At 34.8% G+C, this 21421-nt stretch overlaps 2 protein-coding genes across 4 annotated transcripts; both read left to right on the top strand.

Moving 5' to 3' along the window:
* The first annotated feature begins 1115 nt into the window (after positions 1–1115).
* On the top strand, positions 1116–20015 carry LOC114916917 (protein BREAKING OF ASYMMETRY IN THE STOMATAL LINEAGE-like). 3 transcript variants are annotated; one of them, XM_083076378.1, is made up of 6 exons: positions 1116–1379; positions 17640–17755; positions 17872–18248; positions 19032–19154; positions 19244–19398; positions 19807–20015. In XM_083076378.1, exons 2-6 carry the CDS (start codon positions 17668–17670, stop codon positions 19913–19915), a joined length of 852 nt encoding a protein of 283 aa, XP_082932504.1. In that variant the 5' UTR covers positions 1116–1379; positions 17640–17667; the 3' UTR covers positions 19916–20015. The 3 variants fall into 3 exon arrangements, with proteins under 3 accessions (XP_082932504.1, XP_082932506.1, XP_082932505.1); XM_083076380.1 differs by having other exon boundaries at positions 1132–1379; positions 19035–19154; XM_083076379.1 differs by lacking the exon at positions 1116–1379 and having other exon boundaries at positions 16457–17755.
* Positions 12722–14039, top strand: LOC145958571 (uncharacterized). The gene is made up of 4 exons (XM_083076077.1): positions 12722–12976; positions 13088–13143; positions 13276–13458; positions 14012–14039. The coding sequence occupies exons 1-4, from the start codon at positions 12722–12724 to the stop codon at positions 14037–14039; spliced, it is 522 nt and encodes a 173-aa protein (XP_082932203.1).
* Positions 20016–21421: the final 1406 nt, after the last annotated feature.

Below are 21421 nucleotides of genomic sequence, written 5' to 3' on the forward strand. Positions count from 1 at the left end.
TTGACTAAATATTTATTATATATAATTAAAATTTATAATAAATTATATATATATACACACATAAATATTATATTAAAATATATAAATTATATTTAAATTTTATACAAATAGATATTTTTAAGAATATAAAATATATTTTAAAATTATGATAAATATTTTATATTATGACAATATATTTTTTAAATATGAATATTTTAAAAATATTAAAACTTATTTATAAATTAATATAATGAATAGAACTTGAATTATATAAGAAATTAAAAAAATTCATAAAAATCTTCTCGTTTAAGAAAATTTAAAAAAAGACTTAAATATGTTTTTAATCCTTCAAATTTAGGATAAATTTATTTTTGATTCCTCAAATTTAAAACTGTTATTTTTAGTATATATAACTTTCAAAAATTGTGTTATAGTTTCTCAAGTCACCAATGACATATATGTAAGTGATAAATTAAAATTGATATGCAGTATCAACAGAATTTTATGTGATGTTTTTGTTAGACCTCTATGATGAATATAATAAAATATTCATTACTTTGTCATTAGTTCTTGATACAAATTACGAAATAAAAATAAAGAATATAGAATATAATGTGAAAATATACCTCTACTTGAAGTCATTATTATCACAAAGAAATCAAAAAAAATATTAGAGATTTTTTTTAGAGAGAATAAAAAAGTCTTCTAGCATTTACCTTTTCTGAATGTGTGAATCAATGGAGTGATAGTGCATTTTGGAAAGCAACTTTGTATGCATTTATTTAGCTTTTTTGACCTTTGTGTGTGTCTTATATTTATGTTTTGGCTTAGATTTATACTAGTGGTATTATTTGATGATTGTTGTAATTTTTACTCAATTTTTTTATTTTTACCCACTTTTGCACTTTATTCTTATGTAGGTTATATCTAGAGCTCCCGATACCGGATTTGGATGTTCTGAGTGTCCATGGAAAGATAAAAGAGAATTCTACAACTTCTCTTTTGGAAGAAAACGCCTATTTAGATAAGGGACACAAAAATACACTGTAAGATTGCAGCCCTGTGTAATATTTTCTATTTGTTTTTAGATTGTATTATTAGCTTGTGTTTAGTGTTGTAATTACCTAATTAGTGGCCTGAGCCTTTAATTAGTCAGATTAGGCCCATTAGTATAGTCTATAAGTAAGTGTAACTAATGTACACTAAAAAAAAACCATTTTTTCAAATTTGAAATTACTTCTCTTAGAAGTTTCTCTAAATTTTCTCTCTAGCTTTTCTAACTTTTCAGATTCTCTCTCGATCTCTCACGAATTTTTCTATCTCTAAAGATGAATTGTTGGAGTATTTTGATTGAAATGTGTGGCTGATTCATTCATCGGTTTGAGGTTTCAAGAATTACGGTAAAATTCAAGTTTCTGATTAATTTCTAGCGTATGAATTTCTCTTCTTCTGCTTCTTTGTTTAATTCTAAATTTGATTTTATATTTCATGATTATGAATTTCATTTTAGGTTTAGAATTGAACAGATATTGGATTTAGATTTAAATCCGAAATCAACCGATAATCCTAAATCAATCGTTTACCAATCTGAATTTTACAAAAATTGTTTGATTATGATTGCATCTTATGTTTCTATGAAATTTAGAAAATCTAGATTTAAATTTATTTTTGAATTGCATTTTTGTTAATTTAGAATTTAGAGAATTTGAATTATACTTTGAAACTATGAAATTTTTACCATAAGGATAAAAATCTTGAACTGATGAATTTTTTGATTAAAATTTTCGTCTACTTTCTATTTACAATTTAATTATCTTTAAACTGTTTGTCAAAAATCCCGTAACTAACTTGCATGTGAAGATTCATGTTCTAAGGTTTGTGATTCTAAATTATGACCTAGGTTCCTTATATTACAAAATTTATAGGAGAAACTAGTTTAATCGGATAATGAGAAGACTCTAGCTATCATGGAGCATCATAGACTTTATATAGGCAAGGTCGATCCCTTAATAAACTCATAAATGTAATTGCTCCTTTAATTTGACTCCTTCATTAAAATCCAATAATGCAGAAATTTGAAACTTATAACAATTATATTAATTCTAATTATGAGTCACTTAATGTTTATATTCTAACATTCTCCCACCTGACTCATATATTATTAATGATGATCTTTATTTTTCACAATCAAGTATGACCATGATATATCAACTTAAAGTTGATATTGTCACCAAAAAAATAATCATACATGAATTTTGGTGGTTATATTTTAGATTAAATATTTCCTTGCATTTATTACAATGTGTAACATTTTACAAAATATCCTTTATTAAAATAAACACATTATACATATATGGGTATATATATATATATATATATATATATATATATATATATATATATATATATATATACTTAAATCTTATTATAAAAATAATATTAAACTATTTTAAAAAGTTGAAAACTTATTAAAATTATTTAAATACAGAATTCAAAAACAAAATAAAAATAAATAAAAACGCTATATTATTATTAAGAAGAATTAAAATATATTGTTTTATTTTATTCAAATAAAAAAATAAAAAGTGTATACAAATACCATTAAAATATAGAAACAAAATAAATTTTAATAAGTGTTTCGATATGTCTAAATAGTCCTACATTGCTTAGGAGTCGAGGTTAAGGGTAATTTATAAACACCTTCTCTTCTTAACCCATTAAGACGCCTTTTTAAGGACAAAATCATGACGGCCCAACGAACACGAAAGTGGACAATATCTCGGATGCGGTGATCCTAATGATAACAGCCGATTTACGATTGGAACATTGGTGCTAGAAGGAGGGTCTAGGCCAGTCTTGCCTTTTAGCGTTGACTAGGAAACTTGTTCCAATATGCCTAAAAAGTCTCACATCACTTAGGAATCGAGACTAAGAATAGTTTATACATACTCTCCCTCCTTAATCTATTGAGATGCCTTTTTAAGAATAAAATTGTGATAGTCCAACGAGTACCAAAGCAAACAATACCTTGGATGTGGTGCTTTAATGACTATGATGCACGAATACAATATGCGTATCGGATATGATACGTATCTGATACGACGATATGTCAAATTTTGAAAATATAGGATACGATACGTTTAGGATATGTATTAAAAAAATTAAATTAATATATATAAAATAGCAATTGCAAATAAATATCATTCAAAAATCAAAATTAAGAATACATTTCTTGCTTTTTAATTTTTAAACATTACTAAAAAAAATTATAAATCATTTTTTATTGTCAAGAAATAGGAATAGTATCAATTTCATCCCCTCCTTGACCATCATCTATAAATAAGACAGTCTCCATTTCTGGTTCATCAAGAGATAATGACGTCACTTCAAGATTTTCAACACCATCAAAGCTACCCCATGCATCTCCACCAATGTCCCACGTTCTAGTACTCCCTTGCATATATTCTTCACTTTTCCTAGACAAGAGTCGCAAATTAGTATGTACATAAACCAAGTTTTCTGCTCTTTTAGGATTCAACTTATTTCTTTTCAGGGAGTGAATGAAGGAATAAGTACTCCAATTCCTTTCGCAACAAGATGAAGAACTAGGTTGTACAAGAAGCTTTAAAGAAAGCTTTTGAATGAGAGGAGCAGAAGAACCATGCATTATCCACCAGGATTTAGCATCTAATGTCCATCTATCTTCAATTGAGTCAAAAGAAACAAAATTATGAGCTTTTGATGAAAAATCAGCATATTCAAGAGAAACCTTTCTTCTTTCTTCGGTTGTTGTGAAAAGCTTTTTTAAACATTTATTTCTTTCCATAGAAATTTTTTCATCCTCATGTGAAGAAATTCTATTTGGAGCCTCTTGAAGCCATTCATCACTGTAGTACCTGTGAATAAATAAAAAGTTAAGAAATAAAAAATTTAGTAACTATCAAATTATTTATAAATAAATAATGAAAACAAATAAATATTTAATAGGCTAATTTTACCTAGGATTCAAAGAGTGAGCCATGTAGTGGAGAGGGGTGCAACTCTTAGTCCACCTATCAATTAATATAGAATAATCAACTTCATAAAATGTTGATGTATCATTTAACTTTTTTCCTTCATATCTATATATAGACGTCTTTACTTTTTCTATGATACTATCCCACATCTCATAGATCAAATGAAGTGTGGGACTATCTGTGTCACAAGCCCTAAGCATACTATAAATAGGCTCGGTGAAATTAAGAATATATGTAATTTTGTCCCACCACACATCATTCAAAATAAATTCTTTTGCAACTTGGGCCTTACCCACATCATCTTCTCTATAAGAGTTCCATTCTTCACTAATAACCATCGTTTGCAAAGCACCTTTCAAAAGTTTAAATCTCTTTAACATCACTAGAATAGATGCAAAGTGTGTTTCAGCTATAGCAAGCAATTTTAGTGGTGAAAAGTGATTAAAAATTGCCAACCTCATTGAGTGATTCATCACAAAGTTCTTAACAAAAGAAACATCATCAACAACTTGAGTAATCCAATTTCATTCAACATAAGCTACCTCATTCTTTTTAGTATTTTTGGCAACACATATATTCTTCAATGCAAGGTTCAATGTGTGAACAACACAAGGATTCCAAAAAAATTTAGGAAAAGAAATTTTAACAATCATTCTAGCCCTTTGCATACAGGAGCATTATCTGTTATAATTTGAACAACATTTTGTTCTCCTACTTCTTTTATAACTTCTATCATCTTATCAGCCATATAATGTTTGTTTTTAATCTCATCAGAAGCATTAATAGCTTTTAAACATATTGGACCCCCTTCACTTGTAGCCATAAAATTAATTAAAGGTCTTCTTTGGACATTTGTCCATCCATCAGATACTATGCTAACACCTTTTGCATTCCAAGTTGATTTAATAAGTTTAAGTAACCTCTCAACTTGTGCCTTCTCTTGTTGTAAGAGAGTTGTCCTCAAGGCATTGTATCTAGGAGGGAGAAAACCATTAAGCATGTGATTTGCAGCAAATGAATAAGAATTCACATAATAGGGATTTCTGGCAAGGTTGAAGGGCAATCTAGAAGAATAAAACATTCTAGCAATGGGAGCTTTGAGATTATCTCTATTTTCTAAATTAAATGCTTTCTCCAAAGGACCAACTTTTCTTTTTTTTTAATAAAGAACTCTGATGCATTTTCTCTGTAGGTAATGGGACATGCTTAGGTTTCACATTATTTTTAGCCAATTCAACAATTGATTTCAATTCAACCAAATATTGATCATTTACACACTTGCACACACAGAAATTCCAGTTCCATAAATCCTCAACAAATGAGCTTTAACTCTCGAATAAGAACTTTTATAAACCTTTTGACAAAAATTATAAGACCAACTCTTATTTCCTCCCCCTTCTGAACTTTTATCTAATATGCTAACATAACACCAAAGAGGAGCATGATCATCTTATACAACATCGGCAGAAACAAACTTACTTGAAATTTTAGAATTGTTATTAGAATCAGAACCAGAAGCATTTGTTGTTGACATCATAAATAAATAATTTTTATGCTTATGCAAAAAAAAAAAAGTATATTTATGTTAAATTGTTAATTGTTAAATAAATTACACAACTTAAAAATTTCAATCACTATGAAATATGAATCATAAAAATATAAATTATAAAATATTAAGTAACTTCACAAAAGACACTATAACTTCAAAATATTAAAATAATAAATTAAATATTATCAAATATTTTTTTATTTATAATTTTATATTAATATAAAGAAATTATAAAATATTGAGTATTTAAGTATTTAACTTATTTTAATATTATAATTTCATCTAAATTAGTATTTATTAAAAACTTAAAATTATGAAAGATAACTAAAAGTTTTTAAAAAAACATGTATGTGAGATTGAAATTTTGTTAGTTTAAAAACTAGAAATTAAAAATTTGTTACAATTTTTTATACATTTTAGAGATGCTAAAAAGAATTAAAAAATTCTAATTATTATTAATTTACAGTTTTAAATAAAATTAAAAACTTTTTAAATAAATTATAAAATTAAATATAAAAATGGTGAGTAATTGTCTTAAACGTATATAATTTCTAAAATAATTATGCATTTTTTAATATTCATAAAATTAATAATTTTATGCTAACACCTTTTATATTCTTAAATAAATTATAACATTAAATAAAGGTACAAATAGCACAGTGCAATATAAAAAGGAAAAAAAAGTGAATCTAAAAAGTGACTGCACATTAGCACAGTGACCGCACACAACACGACAAAAAGGAAAAAAAGAAATACATTTTGCTTACATTTGCATGCAACATTAGAAAGCATAAAGCCAAATTAGTGAAAAACTGAAAATACTTTCCAGTTTCCCCCAAAAGTCAAGACCGGAGACTCGAGAGAGATATGGGTGCAAGGTGCCGCACTCACTGCGCATCCTCTTTAACAGATTTCCATCTCACTGCACATGAAGGTACTAGAAACCTTACCGGAAGAATAATGGAGAAAAGGAGATTACCTGGGTCACTGGTGTGTGGCTGTTTGCTAAGTCTGATCCGGTGCCCAAACGTTACAACGAATCTTGATCTGGCTTTGGAATGCAAAGTATCTTTGTGAGACCCGCATCTCTCATCTCTCCCTTTTAACTCTCACTCACTTTCATTCCCACCCTTTCATTCACTCTTTCTTCTTCAAATTCTTCCTACTCACTTGCTGATCTCTTTTGGTGAGCTTAGTTGCTGATCAAGTTTAGAAGGAGCTACTGAGACGTGTAGAGCTCTCTTTTTCTCAAGCTTTCTCTTCTCTCGTTGTTCTTCTTCCCGAAGCTCGGATTCTTTATACCGAGGTAAGGGAAGTTAGTTTTGTTTTATACTGGTTGTTTGAGAGTGAACTTGGGACTCACTTATTGGCTGATTCCTTGCGGATTGAGAGCTGAGTTTGATGAAAACGGATTTTTGGGGTTTTCGGGGTTTTTGAAGAAATTTGGGGATTTTTCCTTGTTTATGATTGCATGTTGAAAAAGGTAGTAATTTTGAGCTGTTTGATGAAAATGTGGCATTTTGGCTGGTTTGCATGTGCTGGAAATGTTGATTTTTACAGGTTTTGGGCAAGATTTTCAAACTTGGTGAGTTGCTGCTAAGTACCACGCCGGGCGCAGTTCTTCGCCCCGGGCGCGTGACCACCAGAGGGCCCAATGGTGTATGCGTCGGGCGAGCTTGAGAGTGTGAGCCTCTGGATGGCCCACACCGGGCATGGTTGGGATCGCGCTGGGCACGATACCAGTATGTAACATGTTTTTGGGGTTTCTGGTGCTGCGCCGGGCGTAATCTTGTCTCGCTGGGCGTGGAGACTCCTTGGAAGTCTCTACCTGTGGTGGCGCCGGGCACAATTGGTATTGTGTTGGGCGTGAGACCTTGGGGAGGTCTCTGTCTACCCTGCGCCGAGCGCGGGTTTGGCACGCCGGCGCGTGTGAGACCTTTTGAGGTCTTTGCCTCCTAGCACGCCGGGCACAATTGGTATTGTGTCGGGTGCGTTTAAGCCATAATGCTCTCTGGTTGGGCCACGTCGAGCGCGACCATGAGTGCGCCGGGCGCGGGTGTGATGTTATATTATATGCTATTATATGCTAATAAATGTTGTATTATGCTGAGTTGAGCTGTAGTTGTTGAATATGGTTGTGCTGTTAGATAATAATGTTGAATTATAATATAGCTGTGTTGTGGGTTGTTTATGCCGTGCTGTGTATTGTTGAGCTGTGGTGTATGCCGATATATGCTGAATTATTGTATTATGCTGAATGCTGATATAAACTGTTGTAGGCCGTAAGGTTGAGCTGTTGTAGGCCGTAAAGCTGAGCTATTGTAGGCCATAAGGCTGAGCTGTTGTAGGAGATCTCTGAGTTGATATGCGTGGCGACGCATTGTGTGTTTACTGCTGTTATTGCTGAATGATGTGAGATGTATGCTGTGATATATTATACATTGATGTTGCTAAACTGGTTGATATGCTAGTAGTTGTAGCTGATTATAATTCTTGAAATTATATGTGTATATGTTGATTCTTTTCACTAGCTTACCCTTTTGTTGTTTCCATGTGGTTTGGACTGCGATGATCATACTTTGTATGGGAGCAGAGCAGGGTTAGGTTGGTGTCGAGAGGCAGGTCTGCAGTTGGCAGATGGAGTTGTTCTTTTGATGTTTTGTTGTTTTTGGCCACTAGTTTGGCTACTTTGGGCTGTATTTTTACTCTGATTTATTTAGGCCCTAGATTAGACATATTGTATATACTTTATTTGGATATATGTATGTTCTTTTTGTGTGGTGTTGTGGTGTTAAGCCGTGTGTGGCGGCTAGGCGAGTCGTTACTCTTTTAGTGGTATCAGAGCCTGGTTCGAGTCTAGTGGACACTTAGTGGGGGTGGTTCCTTTAGGCTTTTGTTGTGCTGAGCTCTGTGTTGTGTTGCTTTGCTGTGCTGATTTCTTTGTTGATTTCTATGCTGATGATTGTTGTTTGGTTTAGTTATTGTATACTAAAGGTGCTGTTACTTTTATAGACAATGACTAGAACCAATGAGCAGATAGCCCGTGCCATGGAGATGATGGCTATGGCTATGCAGCAGCAAAATGCTTATTTTGCTAGGATGGATGCTGATCGAGGTGCGGCTGGTGCAGCAAGACCAGTGGAGTCACAGGAGAGCTGGGATCTAGCTGAGTTCTAGAAATGTCATCCTCCACAGTTAAAGGGAGATGTAGACCCAGAGGTGGCTGACCACTGGATCTGTGAGCTAGAGAAGATCTTCACTATGTTAGGATATTCTCAAGAGAGGAGGCTGGCATATGCTGTTTATATGCTGGTTGGAGAGGCTGAGCATTGGTGGAGGGGTACTCACTATATGTTGACTGCTAGAGGTGTTGTTGTTGATTGGGAGTGCTTCAGGAGGGTGTTCCTGGAGAAGTACTTCCCGGAGAGCGTGAAGCACACTAAGGAGGCTGAGTTCATGCGGTTGCACCAGGGTGGGATGACAGTATCTGAGTATGCGATGAGATTCGAGCACCTGGCTCGTTTCTACTCGCAAGTTATTTCTGAGGCCTGGAAATGCAGGAAATTTGCTGAGGGTTTGAGATAGGAACTGAAGAGGGTGGTGGTGCCTATGGCCATCACTAAGTTTCTAGCTTTAGTGGAGAAGGCTAAGGTGGTTGAGCGGTTAGAAGGTGGCAACCGTGTGATGAAGACTGCTGAGGGACCAGCTGGGTCCAAAAGGGGAGGAAGTCAGAGGAAGCCATATGATAGGCCCCAACTACAACAAGGGGGTCCTGTCATAAGGCAACCTATTGATGTTGCCAGAGGAGGAAGACAGGGTGGAGGTGCCACTCTTAGATGTTACAGGTGTGTTGGACCCCATTTTGTCAAAGATTGTCCACACACGGAGAGCCGGTGTTTCAGGTGCCATCAGATGGGTCATGAGTCGACCAACTGTCCCGCCAGAAACAGACCAGAGAGGGGTGCTCAGAGGAGTGATGCTTAGAGAGGCGATGCTTAAAGGGGTGATAGACCTACTACTGCTGGTAGAGTATTCGCTTTGACTAGGGCTGAAGCTTCTACTTCCTCAGATCTTGTGAAGGGGAAGGGTAAAGCTGTTGGTAGGGATGGCAAACATACCCGTGCCCGCGGGTAATATCCGAACCCATCTCGACTTTGACAGGGAATACCCGGTTTGACCGGTACGGGTACGGATACGGGTACGGGTACGGGGTAAAACCTGATATATTAAATCGGGTACGAGTATGTACTTACCCGCCCCGTACTCGTCCCCGTTTTCATTTTTAATTTAATACTCATTTTCGATTTAATTATATTAAAAAAATTTAATATTTTTTTATGTGTGATTATTTATTATAATATAAGATAAAGAAATAACTTAATTATAATTATAATTAATAAAAAAATTATTTAAAAATATAAAAAAATAAAAAAAAAATTGACGGGTATAGGTACAGGTATACCCGATACCCGATGGGGACGGGGATGGGGATGAAAATCTATACCCGGTGGGTATGGGGACGGGGACGGGGATGGGTTTAACTCGCGGGGACGGGGACGGGTATCATAAAACCCGTACCCGACCCGCCCCGTTGCCATCCCTAGCTGCTGGTAAGGATGTGATGATCTTGTTTGACTCTGGAGCTTCTCATTCATTTATATCTTATGCTTGTGCTACTATGCTGGGTGTGCCAGTGTGTGACTTGGGGTTGAGACTACTAGTGTCGACGCCCGCTTCTGCTTCGGTAGTTGCTTCTGAACTGTGTGTTGGTTGTCCTATTGTGGTGAATGAGAAGAGCTACAAGGTGAACTTGATCTGTTTACCTTTGGTGGACATTGACATAATCTTAGGGATGGATTAGTTGTTTGCCGATCACATCCTTATAGATTGTGCCAATAAGAGGTTGATTTTTCCTCAGGTGGAGGAGGAGCTGTTGATTTCAGCTGGCCAAGCTGAATCATTATTGAGAGATGGAGCAGAGTGTTGTCTTCTGCTTGTTGCTATGAGTGTGGAGACCGAGAAGGTCATAGTTGAGATTGATATGGTGAGGGATTTTGCTGAGGTGTTCCCGGATGAGGTGCCTGGGTTGCCTCCTACTAGGGAGATGAAGTTTAGCATTGACTTGGTTCCAGGTGAGGGGCCAGTGTCAGTGGCTCCCTATAGGATGGCCCCAATTGAGCTGGTTGAGCTGGTTGAGCTGAAAGGTTAGTTGTAAGACCTATTAGAGAAGTAGTTGGTACGACCGAGTGTATCGTCGTGGGGTGCTCCCGTATTGTTGGTGAAGAAGAAAGATGGAGGTAGTCGACTTTGTGTGGATTACCGGCGGTTGAACAAGTTGACCATTAAGAACAAATATTCACTTCCCCGGATAGATGACTTAATGGATCAATTGAAGGGAGCATCAATTTTCTCGAAGATTGACTTGAGGTCAGGCTATCACCAAATTAGGGTGAAGGAGGGTGACATACCGAAGACTGCTTTCAGGACTAGGTATGGTCACTATGAGTATGTTGTGATGCCGTTTGGTGTGACCAACACCCCAGCAGTGTTCATGGATTACATGAACAGGATCTTTCGGCCCTTCTTGGATAAATTTGTGGTGGTGTTCATTGACGACATCCCGATTTAGTCAACGACCTCAGAGGAGCACGGTGAGCACTTACGGTTGGTGCTGGAGATTTTGAAGGCGAAGCAGCTGTACGCTAAGCTTTCAAAATGTGAGTTCTGGTTGGACGAAGTGAAGTTCTTGGGACATGTTATTTCAGCTGAGGGGATTGTTGTTGATCTGGCTAAGGTGGAGTCGATGTTGCAGTGGGAGCGTCCAAGAACTGTCACTGCTATTCGGAGTTTTATGGGTTTAGCGGGTTACTATCGAAGGTTCATTGAGGGATTCTCCAAGATAGTAGCGCCTCTAACCCAGTTGACAAGGAAGGAACAACCGTTCATTTGGACTAATGTCTGTGAGGGGAGTTTTGATGAGCTGAAGAGAAGGTTGACTACTTCTCCTGTGTTGGTGTTGCTCGATTTTGGTGAGCCCTTTGATGTGTACTGTGATGCTTCTCACCAAGGTCTAGGGTGTGTGCTGATGCAAAACAGGAAAGTGGTGGCATATGCTTCAAGGCAACTGAAGAATCATGAGAGGAATTATCCTACTCATGACTTGGAGTTAGCAGCAGTGGTGTTCGCCTTGAAGATATGGAGGCATTATCTGTATGGTGCTCGGTTCAGCGTCTTTAGTGATCACAAGAGTCTGAAGTACCTGTTTGATCAGAAGGAGATAAACATGAGGTAGAGGCGGTGGATGGAGTTTCTGAAGGACTATGACTTCTAGTTGATGTATCATCCTAGGAAAGCCAATGTTATGGCGGATGCGCTGAGTAGGAAATCCATCCACATGTCTAGTATGATGGTGAAAGAGTTGGAGCTGGTGGAGAAATTCAGAGATCTGAACCTCTGTGTGGAGTTAGCTCAGGATCACATTAGTTGTGGGATGATTACCATAACTAGTGAGTTCTTGAGGCAGGTTAGACAGAAATAGTTGCAAGATGTTGAGCTGGTGAATCTTCTAGGTTTGCTGGGTACCGAGAAGGCTGTTGATTTTGAGCTAGGCGGAGATGGTATCTTGAGGTTCAAGGGCAGAATTTGCCTACCTCATGATGTTGAGCTGAAGAGAGCTATGATGGAGGAAGGCCACAAGAGCAGACTTAGCATACATCCTGGTATGACTAAGATGTACCAAGACCTCAAGAAGACTTTATGGTGGTCTGGTATGAAGAGGGAGATAGCTGAATATGTGGCAGCCTGTCTGACTTGTCAGAAGGAGAAGGTGGAGCATCAGAAGCTGAGTGGCTTGATGTAACTGATGGAGATTCCGGAATGGAAGTGGGATAGTATCACTATGGACTTCATTATGGGATTGCCTAGGTCAGCTAGGAATAGTGATGCTATTTGGGTGATTGTTGATCGGTTGACCAAGTGTGCGCATTTCTTGCCTGTCAACATCAAGTGGTCCTTGGAGAAGTTGACGCAATTATATGTGAGGGAAATAGTACGGTTGCACGGGGTGCCTTCCAGTATTATTTCAGACAGAGATCCGAGGTTCACTTCCAGATTTTGGCAGAGTCTACATCAAGCCTTAGGCACGAAGCTGAAGTTGAGTTCTGCTTATCATCCGCAGATGGATGGTCAGTTAGAGAGGACAATCCAGTCCTTGGAGGATATGCTGAGGGATTGTGTGTTAGATCACTTAGGAAGCTGGGGGGAAGTCCTACCGCTAGTTGAGTTCACGTACAATAATAGCTTTCATGCTAGTATTGGGATGGTGCCATTCGAAGCCTTGTATGGAAAGAGATGTAGGACTCCTCTGTGCTGGTATCAAGATGATGAGTCAGTAGTGGTGGGACCAGAGCTAATCCTACAGACTACTGAGAAGGTGAAGCTGATTCAGGAGAGGATGAAGACTGCTCAGAGTAGGCAGAAATCCTATGCTGACAAGAGGCGAAAGCTTTTAGAGTTTGCCGAAGGGGAACATGTGTTTCTGAAGGTGACCCCGACCTCTGGAGTGGGTAGAGCACTGAAGGCTAGGAAGTTGACACCGAGGTCTGTTGGTCCCTATCAGATCATACAGTGTGTGGGTCCGGTTGCTTATCGGTTGGCTTTGCCACCGTCACTTTCAAACCTACACGATATATTTCATGTATCCCAGCTGAGGAAGTATGTTCATGACCCTAGTCATGTGGTGGAGCTGGATGATGTGCGGGTGAAGGAGAATTTGACGTTTGAGAAGTCGCTGGTAGTTGTGGTTGATCATAAGCTGAGGGAGCTAAGGGGCAAGTCCATCGCTCTGGTGAAGGTGTTGTGGGATGCAGCTACTGGTGAGACTACTTGGGAAGTTGAGCAGCAGTGCAGGGAGCGGTATCCTTTTCTTTTCCCAAGTAAGTCTATTTTCGGGGACAAAAATTCCTGTTGTTGCGGAGGTTGTGAGACCCGCATCTCTCATCTCTCCCTTTCAACTCTCACTCACTTTCATTCCCACCCTCTCATTCACTCTTTATTCTTCAAATTCTTCCTACTCACTTGCTGATCTCTTTTGGTGAGCTTAGGTGCTGATCAAGTTTAGAAGGAGCTAGCTGAGCCGTGTAGAGCTCTCTTTTTCTCAAGCTTTCTCTTCTCTCGTTGTTCTTCTTCCCGGAGCACGGATTCTTTATACCGAGGTAAGGGAAGTTAGTTTTGTTTTATGCTGGTTGTTTAAGAGTGAGCTTGGGACTCACTTATTGGCTGATTCCTTGTGGATTGAGGGCTGAGTTTGATGAAAATGGATTTTTGGGGTTTTCGGGGTTTTTGAAGAAATTTGGGGATTTTTCCTTGTTTATGATTGCATGTTGAAAAAGGTAGTAATTTTGAGCTGTTTGATGAAAATGTGACATTTTGGCTAGTTTGCATGTGCTGGAAATGTTGATTTTTACAGGTTTTGGCAAGATTTTCGAACTTGGTGAGTTGCTGCTAAGTACCACATCGGGCGCAGTTCTTCGCGTCGGGCGCGTGACCACTAGAGGGCTCCATTGGGCAAGCCCGCTGGGCACAATGGTGTATGCGCCAGGCGAGCTTAAGAGTGTGAGCCTCTGGATGGCCCACGCCGGGCGGGTTGGGACCGCGCTGGGCGCGATACTAGTATGTAACATGTTTTTGGGGTTTCTGGTGCTGCGTCGGGCGTGACTTTGTCTCGCCGGACGTGGGGACTCCTTGGAAGTCTCTGCTAGTGGTGGCGTTGGGCGCAATTGGTATTGCGCCAGGTGTGAGACCTTGGGGAGATCTCTGTCTACCCTGTGCCGAGCGCGGGTTTGGCACGCCGGGCGTGTGAGACCTTTTGAGGTCTCTACCTCCTAGCATGCCGGGTGCAATTGGTATTGCGCCGGACGCGTTTAAGCCCTGATGCTCTCTGGTTGGGCCATGCCGGGCGCGACCATGAATGCGCCGGGCGCGGGTGTGATGTTATATTATATGTTATTATATGCTGATAAATGTTGTATTATGCTAAGCTGAGCTGTAGTTGTTGAATATGGTTCTGCTGTTAGATAATAATGCTGAATTATAATATAGCTGTGTTGTGGGTTGTTTATGTCGTGCTGTGTATTGTTGAGTTGTGTTGTATGTCGATATATGTTGAATTGTTGTGCTGTGTTGCATGCTGATATAAACTATTGTAGGCCGTAAGGCTGAGCTGTTGTAGGAGATCTCCGAGCTGATATGCGTGACAACGCATTGTGTGTTTACTGCTGTTATTGCTGAATGATGTGAGATGTATGCTGTGATATATTATACGTTGATGTTGCTAAACTGGTTGATATGCTAGTAGCTGTAGCTGATTATAATTCTTGAAATTATATGTGTATATGTTGATTCTTTTCACTAGCTTACCCTTTTGTTGTTTCCATGTGGTTTGGAATGCGATGATAATACTTTGTATGAGAGCAGAGCAGGTTTAGGTTGGTGTCGAGAGGCAGGTCTGCAGTTGGCAGATGGAGTTGTCTTTTGATGTTTTGTTGTTTTTAGCTACTAGTTTGGCTATTTTGGGCTGTATTTTTACTCTGATTTATTTAGGCCCCAGATTAGACATATTGCATATACTTTATTTGGATATATGTATGTTCTTTCTATGTGGTGTTGTGGTGTTGAGCCATGTGTGGCGGCCAGGCGGGTCGTTACAATCTTCGTCTCAAATTTCTGTGTTTTCTTGCTTATTTATGCTTGATTTCTGAATAATGCATTCGTATAGGAACAGATCTATAAAATATATATATTTTTTTTTATAACAAAATCACTGTGAATACGGTTGAGATACGTATCCTTCACGTATCAAAGTGTATCCGTATCGGATACGTATCCGATATAGATACGAGATAAATTTATGCGTATCCGTGCTTCTGAGCTTAATGATGACAGTGGACTTATAGTCGAAACATTGACGCTAAAAGGAGGGCCTAAGCCACTCTTACCCTTTAGTCTTGACATGGAGGGTTTGTTCCGATATGCCTATAAAAAGTCTCACTTCGCTTTGGAGTCAAGCGTCAAAGTGGACAATACCTCGAATGCAGTAACTTTAATGATGACAGTAGACTAGAAATAGATAGGGGTGGCAAAATGGGCCGTGGCCCGCGGGCCGGCCCGCTGGCCTGCCAAAAATTGGCGGGCCGGGCCCATCATTTCAGCCCGCCAACCTGTCAAGCCCGCCCCGCCAAGCCTGCCAACCCGACGGGCCAAATAGCGGGCTGGCCCGTCCCAACCCACCAAGCCCGCATAAGTAATAGGCTTAATATAAATAAAAAAAAAAAGCAGGCCCAACAAAGCCCATTTCCAGCCACCAAAGAGCAAAACCTAAATCAATTTACTAAAATGAGACTTTACCCATTTGGCAACACAATCTACAATGGGAAACAATCATAAAATTTACTTTAATCAAAACGTGCGAAATAAATAATTGGTTTTTGAGATTGTTTTTGACATATCCAGTATAATTCTCTATATTATTAATTCATTTAATATCATTTTAAGAATAGCTATTAATTAAATTAATTTTTATTATACAAATTAATTATTTTTATCATATGATACTAGCGTTAAAAAAGAAGAAGAAGACATTTTGTATTTTTATAAATTTTTTTTTCATTTTTTTTATTTAAACATAAAATATATATATATATATATTTTTTCAAAATATTTTTGGGTAAACGGGCCGGCCCGCCAGCCCGCCAACCCATCCTTAAGCGGGGCGGGCCAGCTTTTCAGCCCGTTTTTCATTGGCAGGCCAGCCCGGCCCGGCCCGTTTTTGGCGGGCCATTGGCGGGGCGGGCCAAAACGGGGCGGGCTGGCCCGTTTTGCCACCCCTAGAAATAGAGATATGGGAGGGAAAGAGAGAGAGAGGGGGGGATATTGGAAGGGAGGAAGAGTGAGAGTGAGAGAGACAAAGAGGCAGAAATAGAAAAAGGGAGAGAGAAAAATAGAAGGGGAATAAGAGAGAGAGAAAGAGATGAATTAGAAATAAAAGGAGAGAAATACATTTTTTATTTTAAAAAAGATACTATGATCTTTTTGTATAAATAAAACTTTTTCAGGAAAGTTGGATTCTTACCTCCTTTATAAAAATATTTTTGTGGAAAAAGTAAGATAAAAATAATTCTCGAGAAATTATATTACTGAGAATCCAAAATAACTATCAAATATAGAAAATTAAGATTTTTTCTTTAAGATTCATAAGAATGTAAAAATAATTTTCGTACCAAACACTCCTAAGAACATTCCTATGCAAGAAAAATATTCTTGTTTAATATATAAGAGTTGCTTTTGTTAACATGTGAAATATGTTTTACCATTTAGCTTCTTTTTTTTAATTTTTTTTTATCTATAGACATGATCCACACTATGTCTCAAACCGATGTTTATAGAATGTAACTTTCGTTGACTAAACATTATTTTAATGTACAAAAATCTAATTTGGAACTATCAAGTGGACTTTCATATCCTAGCATTTAATTATAATACACTATAAAATATAAATTATTATTCAATCATAAATTATATATAATTATTTAAAAATTATGTTTAATATATTTTTTGATTAATTAATAACATAACAATTACATTAATAATATATAAATTACTTTATTTTATATAAATTAACAATGTATATCTTATTTATAATTTTAACTTTGTAAATATATTTTAAAATAATACTTTATTATAATTTATCAAATTTTTCTTAAAAATATAATTAATTTAAATCACCGCGAACACACAAGTTGGAGCCGATTCATGTTAATCTCTCTTCCCAATTGAGAAAATAAGCTATCGTGTACCTATTAAAAAAAATAGGGAACTTAAGTTTTAAACGAAATTCAGAGAATAATTAGGGACAATTGTCCAATTAAATCTTCAAAATTTTGTTACTTTTTTAATAAAATCAATTTGTACTCAGTAATCATTTAACACTGTAATTCCATTGACCTTAAATACTCATTTCAATATTCAAATGCTAAATTTTCTCTTACGATCTGGTTCTCATACATAACCTTTCTCTATCACGTTATCCTCTTCTGAAGAACCAAAACCATAAACAAAGTTATAACCATGTGCACACCATGGACAATGACATGGCATGTAAGAGGGAGAGTTAGGAGCTGCACTTCATGTTTCTCCGCATGCAAGTTACCTTTAGGTAAATCACTTAGGTTGATTTCAATTTCTAGCTAGTTTATTTTTTGAATAATTTTTAGGGTTTATTAATTAGTTTTCATTTCAAAGTTAGACAATGTTTCACTTTTTAATCATTAGGTGCACACCATCATGAAGATGATCATGAATTGGGTTCTTCCCCTCAAGTGGCTGCAGATAGAAAAAGTGTGGCATTTGACAAGAAAAAAGACAATATCATCAATCCTATGCATAACAAAAAGTTGTCACGGGCAAACAAAAAATGCAACAAAAGGATTCAGAAAAAAGATCAAATGGAAAAGGATGAAGATGGAGTTCTAATTGAAAACTTGGTTGATGAACCAACATGGTCACTCTCAGGTTATGATGATTATATAGTGTTCTGCTTTAGAGAGGATGGAGCATTTGATGTTGTCAAAGATTACAAGGGTGTTAAGTCTGAGACCCACAGAGGTGTTGATGAAAATCATAAAATTTCAAAGACTCTGAATAGAAAGGTATGCAATCGTTGTCACACTCATAAAATTTAGTGCATGTCTTGTTATTCAAGTAAGATCAAATTACTTTGAGTGATTCGGGTTTTAAAAAAAAGTGATGTGAATCCAAACTTTTTTTTTTTTAAATTAACACGCTTGATTAGTTACCATATTATTTTTTAAAAAATTTAGGTTAAGATAAGATAGTTTTTAATGTAAAATTAAAATCAATCATTAATTTTCTTAAAAATTTTCAGTGAAATTATAAATTATCTATTTTATCTCTAATACAAGTTGGTATAGAAAAATATAAAATACGTGAGTAGTTGAAAGATACCATACTAAATATGAATAATATTGATAATTAAAACATGTTTGAGAATGATTAATTTTTCTACTTTTAGCTCTTTTTTAGAAAAGAAAGATATTTTTAAATTAAATTGTATAATTGGGACAACAACTTTCATTTGTACAAGACAGTTTTTTTGTTTTATAACAAGATATAAGTTGTTTTTATGAAGTTGAAAATTTGAAATTTATATTTATTTTTCAATATTTTTTCTTATTCAAACTGATCTATTATATGAAAATTAATTTTATTATATTTAAATGAAACAAAATATTTTAAAATTGCTTTTCAGTAAATTAACCAATCAAGATTTCATTTCAATCATAAGAGATTATTGTTTTGATCAATTATTCATTTAATTAATTATTAAAATAATCTATTTTTCACGATTTTTTTACCAAATACACCTTTAATGATCTAAATTTAATTGGGGGTGTTTCTTTTCTATTTAAAAGCAGCTTGAATATGGTGGGGATGCAGATCAAGTTAGGGATGAAAACATACATGAGAAAAGATCAAATGAAAAACGGTGGGATACTTATCATCACAATCAAGATTATGTTACCCTTTTGAAAGAGGTTCAATTTCATCACCCTATAACTTGTTTTCTTTTGGGTGGTTGGTGTGTGTGTTTGTGACTGTGTTAGTGATTTCCATTTTCATGTAGGATGAGAAAAGGAAGAACAAATGCTTGAGTAGAAATCAAGACAGCATAAGAAGGGCATGCTGGGTTGAAGAGATTAAAGACTGTGGAATGTTATCTACTGAATCAGTGGACTCTATTCATTCTGAAAGCACCACATGTTCTTTTTCCTTCCCTGTGTAAGTTAATTCTATGTTAATGTCTTCATTTATAAACTATGCCTTGTTTGTTCTAAATTATAATGTTACAAGGACTAAATTATTATTAGAATCGAAACACTTTATACTTCTATATTTATTTAAAGGTGTTTAAGAATTATCAATGATTAAAACGTCTTATCTTCAAATTTCAAGATTTTGGATTTGAGTATTGAATTTGTAAAAATAATAAATTTTAAATATTATTTTTTATTATTTAAAAAATTAAAAATAAAATAATCAAAAAATTATGTTCACAGAATCGTATTTATATATTGATATAGATTATTATTATTATTATTATTATTATTATTATTATTATTATTATTATTATTATTATTATTATTATTATTATTATTATTATTATTATTATTTTTGTGAATAACACAGGTTAGGTTTGGAATGGATTGAAAGCCCTGTGCAAATGCCAAAGTCAGAAAGTGTGCATCTAAGGAAGCAAAAGTTTCGGTCTGTGGGATTTCAGAGTTGTGAATTCTGATTGCTGTATTCTCTTCTTTCAATCTTTTTCTTCCCAATACTGAATTCTTATGTGTAAGTAGTCCATTAGGAAATGCCAATCATCATTTGTTGTTAAATAATCTAATTAGGCTGCTCAAAACCTATACAACCAAGCAAAATGACCAAATTGATGAGTTACAACATTGTATTTTAGGTTATTACTATTTTTTAAAAAAAATTATATGGAAGTTTTGTTTAAATTTTAGCTTTGTTATATAATAATTGAAGTTGATATATCATATCTACCAATTAAAGATGTTGACAGTCTAAATTGGTTGGAACAAATCAAGAGCAAAACCATTACTATTATTGGTTTGGTGATGGCACTAGAGTTGAAATTATGTTTGTTGTGTGTTCTAATACAATGTTTTTATTCTAAATGGTTTTTATCTTCTTTTATATGTTATATTTAAGAGTTTAATAAGTGTGACGTATTGCATATATGTATAATTTTTTTTTATTTGTAAAAATTACAATAATTATAATAAAATTTGAATATAAAATCTTATGCATAGTACTTTCCCTTTCTTCATTAGACCAATCTTGTTACATATTTATTAATTTAAAAGTTTTTAGACCAATCAATCAATTAAAATTAATTTTTGTAAAATTTTATTTTTAATGAAAAAATAATTATATTTTTTTTATCAAGACTTAAATATATTTGTAATACTTATAGAATGAGGAAGTTATTTTATTATTTTTATATAATTTTTTTCTTCATTTTTCATCTCTTTAAAATTTGAAATTGTTATTTTTGTTTCTCAAAATATTTTTTATTTTCATTCCTCCAATATTTAAAGTTATTATTTTTATTTTTAATATTTATTTTAAAATAGATAAATAGTATTTAATTTAGAGATCAATTTTTTTAACAGTATCACATATTTAAAAAATAATATGACAATATCACACAACAAAATGAACCAAGAATAATTAATTTATCTTTTTGAGAGATAAAAATTAAAAAAATATAAGAACTAAAATTAAGACTCTTATTTTAATGATTAAAAATATATTTAAATTTTACAAAATTTAACGAAATTATCTTATACGAGACTTTATAATTAGATAACAATATATTGTTTTGTAAAAATACTATAATCGCATAGAATATTATTATATTATCACATCAATTTAAACTACTAATTCTTTACTTATACATACATACACCAACAAATTTTTTCAGCATAAGAATTAATGACAATAGATCATTTAATGACAAAGATCATTTAAGTGGTAAGGGGTATGTAAAATTGGTCTATTTTTTTTTTTTCCATTTGCATTTAATTTTTGTTGAAAAAAAAACCTCGAGGGCCTATCCGTAGAAACAACTTCTTTTAGAGGAGTTATTTTAGCTCTAATTTCATGAGCTAGTTTGTTTTGAATTTTTTTTAATTATTATTTTATTATTATTTATAAAAAAAATCTGAAACTAAACTATTTGATGTTAGCAAGAACATTGAAAGTTATCAATATCCAAACT

This window comes from Cajanus cajan, chromosome 6 (assembly GCF_000230855.2).
Source record: "Cajanus cajan strain Asha chromosome 6, NIPB_CcT2T_4, whole genome shotgun sequence".
Classification (NCBI taxonomy): Eukaryota; Viridiplantae; Streptophyta; class Magnoliopsida; order Fabales; family Fabaceae; genus Cajanus; species Cajanus cajan.

Bases quoted from the DNA above. Each gene is read 5' to 3' on its own strand.
- LOC145958571 (XM_083076077.1), top strand. From the start codon at position 12,722: ATGGATGGTCAGTTAGAGAGGACAATCCAGTCCTTGGAGGATATGCTG. The intron at 13,144-13,275 runs GTCTGTTGGTCC...TCATGACCCTAG, and splicing joins GCTAGGAAGTTGACACCGAG to TCATGTGGTGGAGCTGGATG. The intron at 13,459-14,011 runs GTATCCTTTTCT...TGATTTTTACAG, and splicing joins GAGCAGCAGTGCAGGGAGCG to GTTTTGGCAAGATTTTCGAA.
- LOC114916917 (XM_083076378.1), top strand. From the start codon at position 17,668: ATGTGCACACCATGGACAATGACATGGCATGTAAGAGGGAGAGTTAGG. The intron at 17,756-17,871 runs GTAAATCACTTA...TTTAATCATTAG, and splicing joins CGCATGCAAGTTACCTTTAG to GTGCACACCATCATGAAGAT. The intron at 18,249-19,031 runs GTATGCAATCGT...TCTATTTAAAAG, and splicing joins CAAAGACTCTGAATAGAAAG to CAGCTTGAATATGGTGGGGA.